At 47.1% G+C, this 17,173-nt stretch overlaps 1 protein-coding gene across 4 annotated transcripts in view; it reads right to left on the reverse strand.

Annotated features, from left to right (window-relative positions):
- LOC149348509 (uncharacterized) overlaps positions 1–17,173 on the reverse strand; it is a 63,227-nt gene that overhangs the window by 35,755 nt on the left and 10,299 nt on the right. For all 4 annotated transcript variants that reach the window (XM_089588144.1, XM_089588145.1, XM_089588143.1 and 1 more), the window contains exons 4-5: positions 2,079–2,189; positions 1,279–1,369 (exon numbers count right to left, since the gene is read on the reverse strand). In XM_089588144.1, the coding sequence (XP_089444270.1) occupies positions 1,279–1,369; positions 2,079–2,189 (202 nt within the window). The remainder of the gene's footprint in view (positions 1–1,278; positions 1,370–2,078; positions 2,190–17,173) is intronic.

The following is a 17,173-nucleotide window of genomic DNA, read 5'->3' on the forward strand; positions in this document are numbered from 1 at the left end:
CACATCCGCCGAAGTGATGCGCTGCTCTGCCGTGACGAAGTCGGTGTGGGCTGATGGGAGTCTAGTGCTCCACAGGGGCACTGGGGCCACCATTGGCTTCCAAGGAAGACACCCAGACTGGAGGAGACAAAGACGAGATTTCAGAAGGCAGCGGTTATAGTCTGTCATTTGCCTATGTATAACAAGATGAGAGATATCGACGGGACTGCAGGCTCTACAGTCTGGTGTGCAGAGGTTCGAAGTGTTCGCGAAGCATGAGCGATTCCAAAGCGAGCAGCATAGTCATTCTCTTTGCGAACTCGCTGAGTGTAAGCTCAAAGTGACACCCTGCAAGGCTGCAGCGCATAGGAGATACAGACGAGACAATGAGCGAAACCCAATTGTCTCGCTATAGGAAAGACCACTTAAGTGCAAGGTTTGAAAATCTCTTTGAGGGCAGAAAATCAGACAGCCCACGTAACTATGACAAAGTAAGAAGAACGCCTATATGTCTCCTCACAATGCAAGCCTAGTTTATTTATTGAATCACATGAACAGGCGTTCTTTCCAAATACATAAAAACGCGAAATAATTATGAGCATAGATTGCACTTAAAAGTCTGCTTAAGATCAGAAAGGCGGAAGCCTTTCCCTATCGTTCTCTTCTCCCTCCAATTTTGTATTTTTTGGTAATTTCTTTGTTTCTACTATTTTCATTTCTTTATTTTTTATTTTTACCACTGTTAGCCTTGTTTTCTATTTTGGTTTATATTCGCGCTTTTTATTATTTTTTGCGGACGCTACTCACGAGCCATGAAAGGACTATTTAGCCAGTTGGATTGTTATGTGGCTAGTGCTGGATTGGCTATGGATCTGCCTTGTCGGTCAAACGCCCCTCATGAGCCAAGAAAGGCTTTCGGCTTAAAGTCTTGCAGCCAACAAGTCCGTTTAGGCAGTTTTCTCTAGGAGCGAAGCACATCGGTCCAATGGAACAAGCGGAGGGTGGTGGCAGTGTGGCCTACTCGAAAAGGCGATAGGTGGGGAGACGGCAGAGAGCATCCGAATTGAGTCGAAACACGGCACGAGAAGAGTGCGAACCCGAATAGGGTCACAAGTCAAACAGTAAGGCTCATTGGAGGATTTCGTTTTCCCAAGGTAGCAGAAAGGTCCCAAGGAATCAGTTAAAACGGATTTGGCACTGACTCGTGCAGCGATCTCTTCGACGCTTGCCTTATCGCTGTGAAGTGCTATGCCACTGAAATGCACCTGGAGAGCAGTAGCATCGTGGGTATCAGCTTACCGACGGGGTGGGCACCTGAGCCTCCGACGAAACCAGAGAGCACCGCTGGCGGCCACCACAAGTTCATCATGGAGAGCCGTTGCCAGGCAGTCTGCGGCAAAAGAATGCTTTGTTCAGTTCAGCCGACACGGAAGACGCCAGGGGCCATGGAACTCAATGAATGCATGTAGCAGTCTTAGTATCTTTTTTGGCGATGTTCAATATCAGCCTGACTACGTCCACTGCAGGGCAAAGGCCTCTCCCATGTGTCTCCAATTAACACTGTCCTTTGCCAGCTGTGCACGCCATGTCCCCGCAAACATCTTAATCTCATCGGCCCAGCTAACTTTCTGCCGTCCCCTGCTACGCTTGCCTTCTCTTAGAATCCACTCCGTTACCCTTCAGGACTTGCGGTTGTCTTGCCTTCCCATTACATGCCCTGCCCAAGCCCCTTTTTTTTCCCTTTATTCCGACTATGATGACATTAACCCGCGTTTGTTCCCTCACCCACTCCGACCGTTAACGTTGCACCTATCATTTTTCTTTCCATAGCTCAAAATTCGAAACAGCTGCTCAGAATCCAGTAACTCCTTCGCTTGGCTTCAGCTACTGTTGGAAGTGGTACACAACATGGATCCCTGCAATTAAAGCTGGAAGCTGACATGCCTCATTATAAACTTGCGTTGTCATCGCACTTCACACGCTCATTTGAGGAATCCATGACCTCACACGCATAAGGTGTGTTCATAAAGGCGGACGGACAGAATTTGAGCTATCTGGCGGTGTGTTGGTGACATGAACGCCACCCCTCGTATCCTTACCTTCTGTGCCTGGGCAGCCTTCTTCCGTTGCGCAGGTGACTTCTCCAGGCGGCTGCTGGACGGTGCGGAGGCGATCTGGCCACGCTGTGGCTTCCGAGAAGGGCACCCAGTCTGGGTGAAAGAAGGCAAGCGAAAGGTAATAAACGCACAAAAAAAGGTGGGCATGAAACAGAGATATAGCTCCACTTATTAATCGGCTCATACAAGGATGGAAAAGTGGAGTTGAGGGAGCCGTGCGCTGCATAGCAGATATCGAGATAACCCAGCCCGAATATCGCGCAGGTGCTTTTCTTGCCTGAATGGCCGCGCTGTTTCGTCCGAAGGCAACAGCTGCCTGGTGAATCCGGTACCTTATTTAGAAGCTCAGTTGGTTTACTACGAAGAGAATCGCCGGAGCTGCTTTTAGACAACCCAATTCAGGTCCGCACATACCAACATAGATTGTATACTTTAAGAGTGTTTACCATTTTTTGAATCTTAAAAATTGGAAGCGACGTTGGTATGCGCTACCCGTTGATGCTTGCAGTGTTAGTGCTGAACTTATGGAGCAGACTGCTTCATTGATAGCGTTTCGAGCAAACAGTATGTGACTCCGGGGACATTGAACGATTCTGCCTAGTTTGCGCAGCATTACCAGAGTACTGCATTCGTCGCCGCAGATGCAGGGAGATGCGGTAGAGCTAAATTGGTGCTCCTCAGCCGGAAGCACAAAAACTGCCAAGTGAAGTGAAAAATGGGTGCGTCTTGCGAGGCTGTACTTGACAGATTTTCAACTAAACTCGCTATGATGTCGCCATGTTGAGTGCATGGACTCGAGCAGAGAAAAGATAGGGCAGCCTTCCTCAAGAACATTTTCGCTATGACAGCAGTCTTTGTGATTGTCACAGATAATGTGTGATAAAATGTTCCCATGGAAAAAATTTCATGAGATGCAATTAGTTATCTAAAAGCGAAAAAAAACGCACTTAGACGTCAAAATACCTATGGACTTCGGTATAGTACATGGACGTCAGAACACCCACGGATGTCGATCTAGTGTGGACGTTTCGCTTTCCAATTGCTCCAATACGGGTCGCCGCTGTGATTTAGAAGTTTTCTGGGAACAAATTCCGTGAGTACCAGCCAAACGCACTTCAGCCTGATCTTTTCTCAGCTTCCTTGCAACAATGGTGAATATATGCAGTAGCTTCTTGCCCTTAGACACCTGTTCCCTTCCCATGTAAAGTGTTGCCCCCTTTGATTAATGTTATTAAGCACTTAAAGAACAAGCTGTGTAAAATGAGCTTTGACGCTAATATTATTAATGAAATGGGAAATGCATTCTCAGCAGAGATGTAGTCAAAAGGAAAGGGGGGTCACTAGTCTTGACGTAGCCGTGCCCGCGAAACTCACCAACGGAATGGCGCAATCTCAATTGCAACGTTTGGAGGTTTAACGTCCCAAACCGACAGGCTATGAGAGACTCAGATAAAGGCTCCGGAAATTCTGACCACCTAGGGTCGCGCATGGTGTCCTGAACGTGCACCTGGGGTTCTTTAACGTGCACTGACATCGCACAGTACACGGCCCTCTAGAATTTCGTCTTTATCGAAATTCCACCGCCGCGGCGGGATAGAACCCGCGTCGTTTGGATCAGCAGCCGAGTGCCATAAGCACTGAGCCAGTTCCAGGCTTTAAAAGCATGTCGTCGGTGTTTGTTAGACAGATCAGCTCTTTGAGGTCTGCGTTAAAATCCAAAATTTGTATTCAGCGTGCGCTAAGAACTACACCTGCGGGCATTCTCTGCGAAAACTTCGGAGCCTCACAGTCATGGTGGAATCGCTGCTGTGGCCCAGCCGCTCTGCATTTAATCTGCGCCCACTGGCGTACTCACGAGGAAGACATCGCAGAATCTGGAGCTCAGATGGGGGCCTCAGCACCGACGCGGTCCATCACGTGACGGCCTCTTTGCAGACATCCTGGGAACCACGGCTACAGGAACCCTGGGGATAAACAAGGAAGGATGGACCTCAGTCACGGTTCTCAACTGCAGGCGAACCCGCAGCATTAAGAACAGGCTACCATAGATTACATAACGAAACCTGATCATATGCTGGCTGAAACAAAACCCACTTAGTTCATAAGGACACAGCAGGCAATGCTGTAATGGTCCGTAATTGTCTACCGCAGCATACTGCATACCGCATTGCAGGATAGATGCACGCAGGTACGTGAAAGGAGCATCGGAAAATGTGAGAAAAAATCTGATATAGGTTAATATGTTTAGGGGACGTAAAGCATTGGCCGCTGTATTAATACTAGGCTCGCCTGCGAATTCTATACACTACTCCAATGGAAATGATACGCCCGCTATAAGCCACGGGCTCCGCACCGAAACTGTCGCCAGGGGGCATTTAATTTCGCACATGCTGCAGACTTCGGCACGCGCACATTGAGATAGACCTAATATTTTTTTTCTCTTATCGTGACGGTTAGACTCAAGAAAAAGTTGGCAGTAGATGGTTTAAGGGATGATAGACAGAAAGATGGCTATGCCGAAAATATAATAGTTTCAGAGAGCTGCTCTGACAGTTATGACACGTTAATTTCCGACCATGAGCCAGGAAATATGTCCCAGGTACTCTGTACTGATTCCTGCTACCGACTCCTTGACGCACGCTGCAAGTATTGCCAAGTGTTGGATCACCAAAACGTTGCTGAATATTGGAATGCCATACGTACGCATTTGTCGATGGCCTTTGACGACACACGTCCATTGCAGGCCGTCAGAGGTACCGCAGACCAGAGAGCACCGCTTGCATTGGACACAAGGCAGCTGCAGGATTCTCCCCGCCTTGAGCCGACCGACAGCCTGTGGAAAGTGGATGCCCTGCTCTAGTTGAAATAGAAGGCCTGGCTTTTTCACGCATCTTTCATGCATTGCTATATGCAGTCACCTGAAAAAAACCTTTTTTTTTGTCTTCTTTGCCTTTAATTCTTGCTAATGTCGGCACCAAAACCCATAGCAAATTTTTTTTTTGCTATATAGTTTGGAGGAGTTTAAAGTCCCAAAGCGACTCATGATATGAGGGACGCAGTACTGGAGTGCTCCGGGAATCTCGACCATATGGGGTTCTTTAGCGTACACTGATATCTCACAGTACACGGGGCTCTAGAATAGAATATCGCCTCTAGGGGAATTCGACAGCCGCGGCCGGAATCGAACCCACGTCTTTCCGGTCAGCAGCCGAGCGCAATAACTGAGCCACTGCGATGGCTGGGGATCCCTAGAAGAGAGAATAGTCTATTGCCCAACATGTGAGTACAGCATGGTATATGGGGGAGTGTAGGGAATGGGAATCATTAGGTCGGAGTATTCTTGGACTCTAGTTGGTACGATTGACACAGCTATGAGTACTTGCTACATCAATGCTTTGTTCGTACGCGAAGTAAACAGCCGTTCAGCTGAACTGACACTACGATTACAAAGTATGGCGCATACACCGAATTATAGGCACGCAGCAAGCCGTTCAATGCTCTCCTTTTATCGCACTGCCAGTTTTATTACAAAGGCATTATATTGCTCATGAAGCAGAAAATATGGCATTGTCATTGTCCATGTCTGACATTGCGAAACCCCATGTGACCTCATGATGTCATCGGCAGTGCCTACATAATGAGGACAATAAAGAAAACGAAATCCCCCGGAAGTGGGCCTCGAACCCAAGCAAGCGCTGGCCACTTCATTATAGCACTGCGTATTCAATGCAGCACAGAACCCCGCGCGATTAAACTGTCATTCTGTACGCTGAAGAACGCTGAGGAATTACAGGGCACACACGTCCAGTTCGGAACTTCGACACTCAGTGTTGCCTCTAAGAGGCTTCTAAGTATGTCCTATACTGCGTTTCATACATCAGGTGCAACGCTGTCAAAGCTAGCGCTCTTTGTTGCGCAGCCTGCATCCGTGACAGAAAATAGTGCGTTGCTTGTGGTGAGCGAAAAATAACAAATGCATTGCCGACAGGCTTCGTGGGTAATACATTTGTCATCAGCGTGACAAAAAGCGATGATATTGCGAGCGAATCGGTCGAGATCTGTGATTTTGTATTTTGCGTGTGTCGTCTTTTTCCATTTCACGTTTTCGCTGTCCCCGCTGGGCGCCGTGTTTACTCTTTCTGTCCGCCTCCCTTTTTCTTTTGAGAAAATGGCGTCCAGCTCAGCGGCGTGACGACAATTTGGACCAATCTGAAACGCGGACAAATACGCCTTGCTCGTCGGTAAATTGGTTTTCGAGGAAAGGAAATGTATCTGTCATATCTCGGTGGACACCTAAACCTCGCCGTAACGGGAAGGGAGGAAGATGGAGCGACGCGTTAGACCTCACGGTCACAAAACAGCGCGGAGGGATACACCTCTCTATTTTTTTCTGCAGACTACTTCCGTAGCCTTCACCGCGTTGCACATGATGTATGAAACGGAGTATAGATGTCCTCCGTTACTTTCTGCTACCGACCACCTGACGCGTGCTCTAACTATCCGTGTGTGTAGCGTCATCTAAGCTTTGCTGAATTTCGGAACGCCATACGAACCTCCACTCACCACTTGTCACTCTTTGAAGCGTCGCGCACACCTCGACACCAGAGAGCACCGCTAGCGGTTTTTTGATGTTGGCAGTAGCAGTCCCGTCGCCATCCCACGGCCCACCAGCCTGCGAGAAGTGAATGCGCTGCTTAGTTTAGAGCGCGACGTAAAAGGCCTAGCGCGAAGTCATTGGGGAAAACAGCTTTGAAAACGGTTGCAGCAGCTGAGAGAGTTCTCTGCTGAAGACGTGCTTACGCAAGTCTCTCCAGCAGCACAGGCAATCGGCCCAGCATTGGGAACGTATAGGCAAATGCCGGTTCTGCAAAGGACCAGTGTGAAACTGTCCATCTGCAATATTGGGCCGCTTAACTGTCCTGTTCGGGAGCTTTCACGCCTGTCTCCGGTCGTGTCAGAAAAAGCGGTATTTGCCTTGCGTCTACGTCTGCTTCCTTTTGCCTTCATATTCGAACCTTTAATGCGCCGCAAGAGTGACATCAACACGACATAGCTTTCCTCCTAGCAGTCTTCTCGTCTCCACGAGAAACAGCGGCCGCAAGGATGCGTGGATGGAAGACAGGAGTGTGCCCTTTGAAAAGAGGTTGTGGCAATTGCCACCATGCTCGGCTTTTTTTCCTTACTTCTCTTGAACTCTGTCGAAATTTGAAATTCTCTTTCAATACGGTTCCCTGCAATTGTAACCTATGTCTCCTTTCTGTTTTTGAGCCACCAATCTGCCAATCGCTTTTCGCTAACTTCCACCACAGATTTATTTACATGACCATTGTTATCTCTAAACCCTAGAGCCTCAGGAAGAGTGACTGTACCTGCATCGACATCCGGATGGGTGCCACCACGTTTGAGTATGAACTGTTCAATTGCTTCTAGAGATCTACCACACACAGCATGCGTCATCTTCGTTAAATTTTTTTTTTGTAGCTCCGCGTTCTAAGGCACCCTGACATATCTTCATAGACTAGGGCACTGCGTCATGAGTTATAGAACAATTCTTTACAGGCAGAGAACTCATGCGCGCCACTCTGCGGCGCATGTATTAGTCAGGAGCAGCACCCTCCCCTCACCTCGTGCACCGCAGCTCTCTGGAAGTTGCCGCGGATGCGCTGGTTGAGGTCGCATCCGTGGCGCTGCGGTGCTGCGACGCTGCCGTGACGAAGCCAGAGTGGGGTCCTCCAATAAGATTTGGAGCGCATCAGACGCTGGGGCTACCACTGGCTGCCAAGGAAGACACCGAGACTGGAGTAGACCAAGAAAGAGGAGATTTTGGAAGGTAGAGGTTAGAGACTGTCATTTCGCTATGTATATAACTTATTACAAGAGATATCAACGGGATTGCAGGCTTAGCAGTCTAGTGTGCAGTGGTTCGAAGTGTGCGCGAAGCATGAACGATTACAAAGGGAAACCCTTTCAAAACAAGCAGCATAGTCAATCTCTTTGTGAACTGCTATGTGGAAGCTCAGATGGACATCCTGCAAAGCTGCAGAGCCCAGAAGATACAGATGAAACAAGGAGCAAAACACAACAGTTTGTTTAAGGAAAGGCCACTTAAGTTTAAGGTTGGAGTATGTCTTTGAGGGCACAAGTGCCCCTGCATTGATAGGGCTACAAACGAATGCCCGCGAACGCAAATACTATGTGCTTCATGCTATCTTACTTAGTCCTGCCTATACCAACGGAAGATTACGCTGTAAATACAACTTTTTCTAAAATCCGCTTTCCTGCTGGAAACTCCAGAGACGATACGGGCTCTCCGATTCATTTTCATCAAACCAGGCAGATACCATCATAATGCCAAGTGAAAGAGATCGCCGTATGCGAGAGGATGATGGGTGTCTGCTGTAGTTTCGGAACGCTCATTTATTATTTATATCCGCGAAAATTTTTTTGAAACGCTCTCCTCAATAAAACAAAATTCACAGACAAACAGTGTGATTCATGAGGCAGAATATTAAGGGTTTTCGTTTGGCAGGTCTTGTAAACACGATATCCAAAGAACACTCGTAATTGGCGGTAGTGGTCACACTAAGCCTCTCCATCCCCCGCCATTTTTTCCCATTACACTCATACTGCGCTGGCCTCACTTCCATTACTGCGCCCCCTCTGTTTTTCTGACAGGTTGCGGCTACACCTCCTCTCCACCTCCTATGCACATCCCATAAAGCGGCATCACACAACACCAGACAAACAGATTTTGCGCAAACGGCAGCAGTAATGTCAACGCGCTAAAATTAGGCAGTTTCCATCTATGCCGAGGTTGCACTGGGGCTACGACCCTTCCCACAAGTTGCTCGCAGTTGAAGGGAAGTACACGAACGCGAGTTCTGATTTGCAGAGTGGGCTCTCGAACTCGTGCGAACAGCAAGATTTGTGGAAGGAGTCTTCTAGCAGCCGATGCTTTCACTCCACTGAGAACAAGTGGCGCGATTAAGCATATTTATTTTACTTATTTATTTATTCAAATACCCTAAGGGCCCACTGGGGCATTACATATCTTGGCATTACATATGATGCGCAAAACTAGTTAGGACGTTGTAGAGTGGTCGGTTCACCTTGGGTGCTGCTGGCCACGTGGCTCAGACGACGCCCAAAAATATGGCATCCACTGGTCGACCGAGAGCCCACAGCAAAAAAAAACAACAAAAAAAACTGGACCTGTCTTAGAAGTTGATTGTTCAGGTATGTAACAATATTATGTTCCTGAGGCAAAAATATATTTTTCGGTTTGTTTTTGCCCATTAGTCGCTTTTTATTTGCACTTTCTCTTTGGCTTAAGATCCATCTTGTCTGGTAGTCCCACTATGGTGCACCTTTCACGGCTTTTTTTTTTAATCTGGATTGAGAGAACACATGCCATTAGGCAACAATAATTAGTGCCATTGGAAGCTATCTTTCCTGAACGTGAAGCATTTTGGTAGAAACACTGGCGCGTTCTCTCCTTGGTCACGTGATTGAAGCAAGGAAAGGAATTGTGCAAGTCAAGGTGGTTTTCGTGGTGAACCTCACCAAGCGCCCTCGCTTTCCCCGCTTCCTTCGACGTGGTAAAGAGGAAGCGGGCCGCTGCTTCTGGCGACACCCACGGGATGGCAGCACTTCACTGGCATCTGCTGACTCGGCACCCAAGGTGTGGACCACAAGGTCTCTCTCTGCGGGTTGAAGACAGAGAGAGAGCGTTACTATCGCGGTTGCAGCTGCCAGCCCGCCTCGGAGATCGCAAGAAAAAGCTTTGGAACCCGAGAACGCCGCAGACAATTCCTCGCTAACGTCAGAAGCCGGGCAGGACACTGCGCTGAGCTTTGCGGTTTGCAGGTGGCCAATGAAAATGGGCATACGTCTTCTGCTCCTGTGTGGAAGGTTATACCGCTCAATTAAGGCCTTCCGTGCTTTCATTACCTTAACTTTATTTTTTTAGGGGGGGGGGAAGGGAGTGTAGGGAAGGGAGCTGTGCAATCCGAGCCACACCAGGCCAAGGTAGTGCGATTATTTCCGTCCGTTACCGCGTTCTGTGGGCCCAGTCCAGTGTCGAGCCTCGCGCTACATCAGCTGAGCGTAATATGATCGGAGGTCACTAGTTTTAACGCGTAAGAGAATTTCTTGTTAGGCTAGTTGTTAATTCATTGTAACTTAAAGGCGCCAAAAACCAGACACACACACGCAGAAGACAAGAGAACGGGACAGAGCGACACAACGCGATAGCGTTAGGGAGTTCGCGTCGCAGAAAATCCGTCGTTGTTGTCGGCGTCGTTGACCATGGCAAAAAATTCCCGAAAAATCCCCAGAGTAGCAGCCTAGGAGGTAGGTGTGCCACATAGGTCACGTGACCTTGTGACGTCATCATAATCTGCCCACCGCAGTAGGCGGCTTATGAATCGTCCCGCGAAGTTGCTGGGAAGAGCAACCTTTATCGCACATATGAACCTCCCATAGAACCTCCCATCGCAGGGCAGTGGCGCATCGCTTAACCGCTGCACAACTGCGCCAGGAGTGATTGTCTTTTAGGGGATTTTGTCCATTGTAAGCTGCTCATCTGAATCTATTAGAGGAAGAACGCAGCACCAAAACATCCAGCATCCTGTTGCTGTTGCATCGGATACGCAAACTTGGTTTCGCAACAATTACTTGCATTCATTGAATGTTGCAGAGTTTGGTATGATATGTGGTAGCTTAAGGTCCCAAATCGGCGTCAGGGACGCCGTATTAGATGGTGCCTGATCAACGCAGCCCGCCGGAGGTTCCCTGCACCGACATCACACAGCTCGTTGGCATTGTTGCATTATGGCACCATCGAAATGCGGAGTAAGCAAGCCAACTTACGCAGTTCGGGACGGCCAAGCCGACTCAAGTATTGAGGCCCGCTTCATACAGGGGGCACATCCAAAACGCCGGTGCGTACTGCGAAAAACATCCATGTACACACTTATTTATTTATTTATTTATTCAAAATACCTTACAGGGCCCAGAAGGGCATTGAGTAAGGGGGGCAAAAACAATGGATTAAGCAAGTAGTAAGAATAAGTTAAAAACAACGCGTGATACAATGCAAAAATTAAACACAATTATAAATATAAAGGGCAAAACGTACTAAAAGACATACATCACCGCGAGCAACAAAAATTAAATTAGTAGCAAGAATGCATCGCATGTGCCCAATACACATCAAAAGAAAAAGCAGTAGCCATAAAAAAAAAACATACAAATGGTTGAAATTGCACAAGAAACCAAAACTTTGTAAAATACCAACGAGAAGAAAAGGGAACCAAGGACACAGAACAACCTGAAACAAGACACTATGTCGTTAAGGAAAATGTTTGTGCAGTTGGTCTTGAAATGATTGGTGGTTGCCGATAGATGCGATACAGTTGGGAAGATCATTCCAAAGAATAATGGCACGTGGAAGTGCAGATGAATTGAATGCTAAGGTTCTTCCGTAAATGCGTTTAATGCTATACTGATTATGTAGGCGGCGTGAAATGCGTGAAGGCTCTTCGAGGGGCAAGGGAGATGGCCTGGTGCTATGACGATATTTATGAAGTAAGCATAAAAGAGCGATGGAGCGACGAATATGTAATGGAATGAATATTTGTCGCTGTTTACTTCACTTCACTTCACTTTATTTCCTTAAAGACCCCACTTTGGGGGTATTACATAAGGGGTGGGAGTACAAATATAGGTTGAATATGATTGCTTACATGATATTTATGAAATGCATATTTAAATTGTTCACAAAACTTGATTGGCAGGTGATGGCATCAACGTCGTGGGGAAGGCCATTCCAGTCTTTAGCAGTGCGAAGAAAAAAGAATGCGGAAAAAGTGACGGTGCGGGCGCGTTGGCATGACACTTGCAGTGGATGGCCGGTGCGATGAGATATGCGAGCGGGCGGTGTGATATAGGGTTTTTGTCCGAGGGAACTGTAAAAAAACTTATGAAACAGACTAAGAGAAGCAATGCGACGACGATGGGCAAGAGTTGATAAACCTGATTGTCGTTTAAGTGACGATACACTGATGTCGTATGAATAGGCAAAATGAATGAACCTCGTGGCGCGATTTTGGACGGATTCTAGTGAACTGATGAGATATGCTTGTTGCGGGCTCCAGATAGCAGATGCGTATTCTAGTTTTGGTCGAATGAGTGATTGGTAGGCGAGAAGTTTAATACTTTGAGGGGCGTGCCGTAGATGACGTTTCAAAAAACCCAATGACCGGTTAGCTGATGCGATGATGTTCGTTACATGAGAACGCCAGGAGAGATCCTGGCACAAGGCGACACCTAGGTACTTGTATGAGTATACAGATTCTAGTGGAACGTTAGCAACTGAGTAAGGGAAAATATGGGGGTTACGCCGGCGGTGAAAAGATACGAGTTTACATTTGTTAGGATTAAGCGACATTAGCCAGTCATCACACCAGGCATGCACTGTGTCAATGTCGTTTTGGAGCTGTGATTGGTCAAAGGTGTTAGAAATCGTGTGGTAAATAACGCAGTCTTCTGCAAACAGACGAACATTGCAAAACAGGTTTGAGGGTAAGTCGTTAATATAGATTAAGAATAGGAGGGGAGCAAGTACAGAACCTTGGAGTACGCCTGATGTTACTGGAAGAGGGTTGGAACTCTGGCTGTTAACGAGAACAAACTGGGAGCGGTTAGAAAGGAATTCTTCGATCCACAATAAGACGTTAGGATGCAGTTTTAGCATGGTTAGTTTTAGCAGTAAACGCCTATGGGGAACTTTATCAAATGCTTTAGCAAAGTCTAGAAAAATAGCGTCAGTTTGTAAATTTAGGTCGAGGTTAGAGTGAACATCATGAAGAAAGACGGCCAGTTGAGTTTCACATGACAAACCCTTGCGAAATCCGTGTTGTGAGGGATGAAAGAAGTTGTTAGCGTCAAGAAAGTCCATGATTTGAGAATAGATGACGTGTTCCATGATTTTGCAAGGTATGCTGGTTAATGATATCGGACGGTAATTTAAAGGAGAATCTTTGTTACCGGACTTAAAGACGGGAATGACCTTTCCCACTTTCCAGTCATCCGGAACGGAACCTGCAGAAAGCGACTGTGAAAATAATAACAATATGTACATTGCAGAAATATTCTTAGTGTTGCGCAGTATTTTGGAGTTAATTTCGTCGACGCCGGCCGTTGATGAAGTTTTAAGGTGTTCAATGAGCGAGGAAATGCCGGCTTCAGAAAACGCGATAGCAGGCATGCTGGACTCTATATTGACGGCGAAAGTTGCAGTTGGTGGGTGAATTTCATTAGTGAACACAGATGAAAAGGCGTTATTAAAAATGTCAGCACACTCAATGTCATCAGCTTCCTCTCCTGACTCTTTAGTTAGAGTGATGGTATGTGCCGGGTGTTCACTTATGACCTGCCAAAACTTTCTGGGATTGGAAGTCAACAATAAGGAAAGAGTATTTTGCGTTGCGAATTGCTGATAGGTAGGTGTGTTCGGCTGTATAGTATTTTTCCCATGCGCACTCGTCGTATTGCTTTAATTTTGCCGCACGGAAAAGGCGCTTCTTTTTATTGTCGAGTCTTTTTATCGTTTTGGTATACCATGGTTTCTGGCGGTCCGAGTGGAAACTTATTTTGGGGATGTATCTATCGGTTAGTTCGCTAACCTTTTTCTTAAAACGGGACCAATTATCATTTACTGAATGATCGTGAAAAGATGCTTCAAATGTGTTGAGATATTGGTTTAATTCAAGACTAAAGGCTTCATAGTTTCCTTTGTCGTATAGGCGAATAGTTTGTCGTATAGGCGAATAGATGCATTATTTAGGAGAAAATTCGTGAGTCTCCAACATCGTACCGTTCTCTTGTTAACTGATTAGTACCACGACAGTACCCAGATCGGGAACAGACACTGCCTCAGGCATGCACGTATAAAGGATGGGTCAAAAGTTTTCGAGGCTAGCGGTCTGCTTTTCAGGTGTGCAGGGACCCTTTTCTTCTTCCCCGAAGTTCTGTATCTAATGGAGATTAAAATCCCCCCCCTCCCCATTATTCTTTCCCTAACTTCATACAGTGGTTATACAGATATGAGCATATTTGTCTCGAACGCCGGAGTGAGGGGCTTTGACACAAATGAAGTGAATACATGGCGAAACTGCAACGATAAGGGGACTGTGCTTGCGCCTCTCAGTGGCTGCGAAGCTTCATCCGAATCCAAACAAGTGTCCGTGAAATCCAGTACCTTATTTAATTATCCTATCTGTTTGCTCCAGAGAGGACTACAGGAGATGTTCTAGACAAGCCTGATCACGGATGTGCGCACAAAATATTAACATCTATCACCAAAGACAAACTTCTATTCGTCCTCAGTGTCCCTTTAATCACTTGCGAATGTTTGAAAGTTCTGGCCAAGGAATAAAGTCTGATTCCGTTGACGCAAGCCCTCTTGCCCTAATTTATCGTTCTCACCTAAGGCACAGCACACCTTTAAATATTAAAAATAAGTCAAGAAATGTCGGAGTGCGGCAGGCGACGTCCGACATTATGCCCAAGAAGTCGGGCACGCCTGCGCCACAAGTGCCGCCAAGTGCACCCCTCGCGAAAGACCGGCACCCAACCATGGCCTCTGAGATCACCCTCGGGCTCTCGTGCAGGCTCTCGTGCAGCCCAGTGCCAGCAAATGCCCGTCAAACCCCGCAGGAGAGGCCCCTGAAGCGAGCCATTCTGCCAAGGCTTCTTATTGCCGTTCCCCCGAACAATGAAGTTCACCACTCTCACCGACTTTATGTTGGGGTGGAGGTTGATGGAGCTGGCAATGAGCGTTACGATCTCCGCACTTCCGTACTTGGCCGCCCAGTGGAGAGCCGTGTACCCTGACGTAAAGTCCTTGAAGTTTGGACGAACTTCTACAGCATCGCGACCTTCAAGCCTACGTAAAAAAAAAAGAAAAAAGAAAAAAAAGCGCCCCTAAGCACACCTGGTGCGCCATCCTGCGGCCAGTGTGGGAGTTAAGATCGGCGCAATTCTTTTCACTTCGTGCACGCGAGCTGCCTTGGGCTCGCAGCAGATTCTCCGCCAGGAGTCGCCTCCACTGGCGTGACGAAGTCAGCGTAGGCCTCAGAAGCTCATCCTTCAAAGCGAAGCGGAGAGTGGTGCGGACGATGGGGCTCAGAATTGGCTTCCAAAGAAAACAGCGAGACTGGAGCACAGAAAAATAAAGAAAAGGTTGCAAAAAGCAGTGTGGAGAGGCTTAGCAAGAGAGATGCCAAAAAGGTGGCACACGTATACAGAGGAGAGATCTGAGATTGTCTACTGATTTCAATAAGCGAGTGGGCACGATTAGAGGAATCAATTGAAATAGTGGCACGCATGGTGCAAAGGTCTAAGGCTAGTAGAAAATACTAATTGATAGGGCGGGAAAAGAGAGACCATGGATGCTGTACAAAAACAGCCTGGCATGTGGTTAGGTAAGACTGCACATTTAGAACGTGCACTATAGTGACTAACTACGCGGTTTTAATAGCCTGAAAACTCGCATTCATGCACCTGGCTTCAAACACATCTGCACACATCCTCGTACACAGCGCTCACTACAGGTATGCAAAAAATGTCTGGAGAAGGTGTCTCTTTGTTCGAACACCTTTCTATAATCAGGCCGTTTAAGAGCCCACTGACTAAATACAGGCGATTTGTCGATTCCCCACCTCATTCACACTCCCCGTACTGACTCAACGCTGGCCCTCGTGAACATTGCCATCTCCTGGAATTCCTTCAGTTACCCTGAGGGACATCGATGATCTCTCCTACTCACTACATGCGGCGCACGTGTCATTAACATCAGTTTGCTCCCTCACCCACTGTGCTATTCCCTCCGTCTCCTGCTCTACCCACCACTATTCAAAGCTGGCCATTTCAGTCGTGACGTAGACTGTTACTGCCTTTAAGAAAATGTCCCTGATGCCGAATTTCATTTTCGCTCAGTCTAAAAGCCGATTGAACTCCTTTTATTAATGGGAGAGCTTATATGGGTTCATCGCGCCAGCAAAAAGTGTCTGCAGCGATGTAATCCATCTGTGAAAGAGTGATTGTGACAGGGTGTGATAAAATGTTGGCCAGTGCAAGATTTAGTTCATTAAACGAGAAAAAACGCTTAGACGTCGAAATTGCCATGGAGATCGATGGATACATGGATACCAGAACAGCCACGGACGTCGATCTCAAAGTTTTTCACACAGCGCAATAAGCAAAGCAGACTGCTCACTCACCGAGGTAGCTTCGTTGCGATGCTCTCCGAAGCCATCAGGAAAGCGCCGCGACATCCAGAGCCACCTGGAATGCAGGCACACAGATTGTTGTGACAACGAAGGAATAATTTGCGTAAGAACATTGATATTTGCCCTCATCTGAGGTGAATAAGCCACAGCTACATCTGAAGCACCAATTTTCACCATTTGGACAATGAATCGCGAAATGCAATGCCTCATCGGACCTGGTACACGGAAATCTTACAATCGTGGCGCAACCTTCCATGGTCTGCCACCGTGGCCCATCCGAACAAATTACAGCTTTGCACTAAGTCTGCTTGAGAGCGGAAATTAGAAAGCCTTTCCCTGTCCTCTCTTTCTCCCTCTCACGTGTGCTGTGCGATGTCAGCGAACCTGAAAGAACCCCAGGTAGACGAAATTTCCGGAGCCCTTCACTACGGAGTCGCTTTGGGACTTTCAGCACTTATAGCTTCAGCCGCTTTGGGACGTTAAGCGCCCTCAAACCATAAACCATCTTTTTCTCCCTCCATTTTTTCGGTCGCTTTTTATTTTAATTAGTATTTTGTACTATTTTGGTTTTAATTTTTTACTCACTGGTTTTTTTATTTGTTTTCCTTTTGCGGACGCCACTGATGAACCAAGAAAGGACAGTTTAGCCAGTTGGATTGCTATGTGGCTAGTGTTGGATTGGCTACGGATCTGTCTTGCCGGACGAATGCCACTCATAAGCCAAGAAAGGCTCTAACCTTAGAATTATTTCAGCGAATGATTCCGTTCACACTATTTTTCTCT

The sequence above is a fragment of the Amblyomma mixtum genome, chromosome 4 (genome assembly GCF_055824585.1).
Source record: "Amblyomma mixtum isolate Tamu chromosome 4, ASM5582458v1, whole genome shotgun sequence".
Classification (NCBI taxonomy): domain Eukaryota; kingdom Metazoa; phylum Arthropoda; class Arachnida; order Ixodida; family Ixodidae; genus Amblyomma; species Amblyomma mixtum.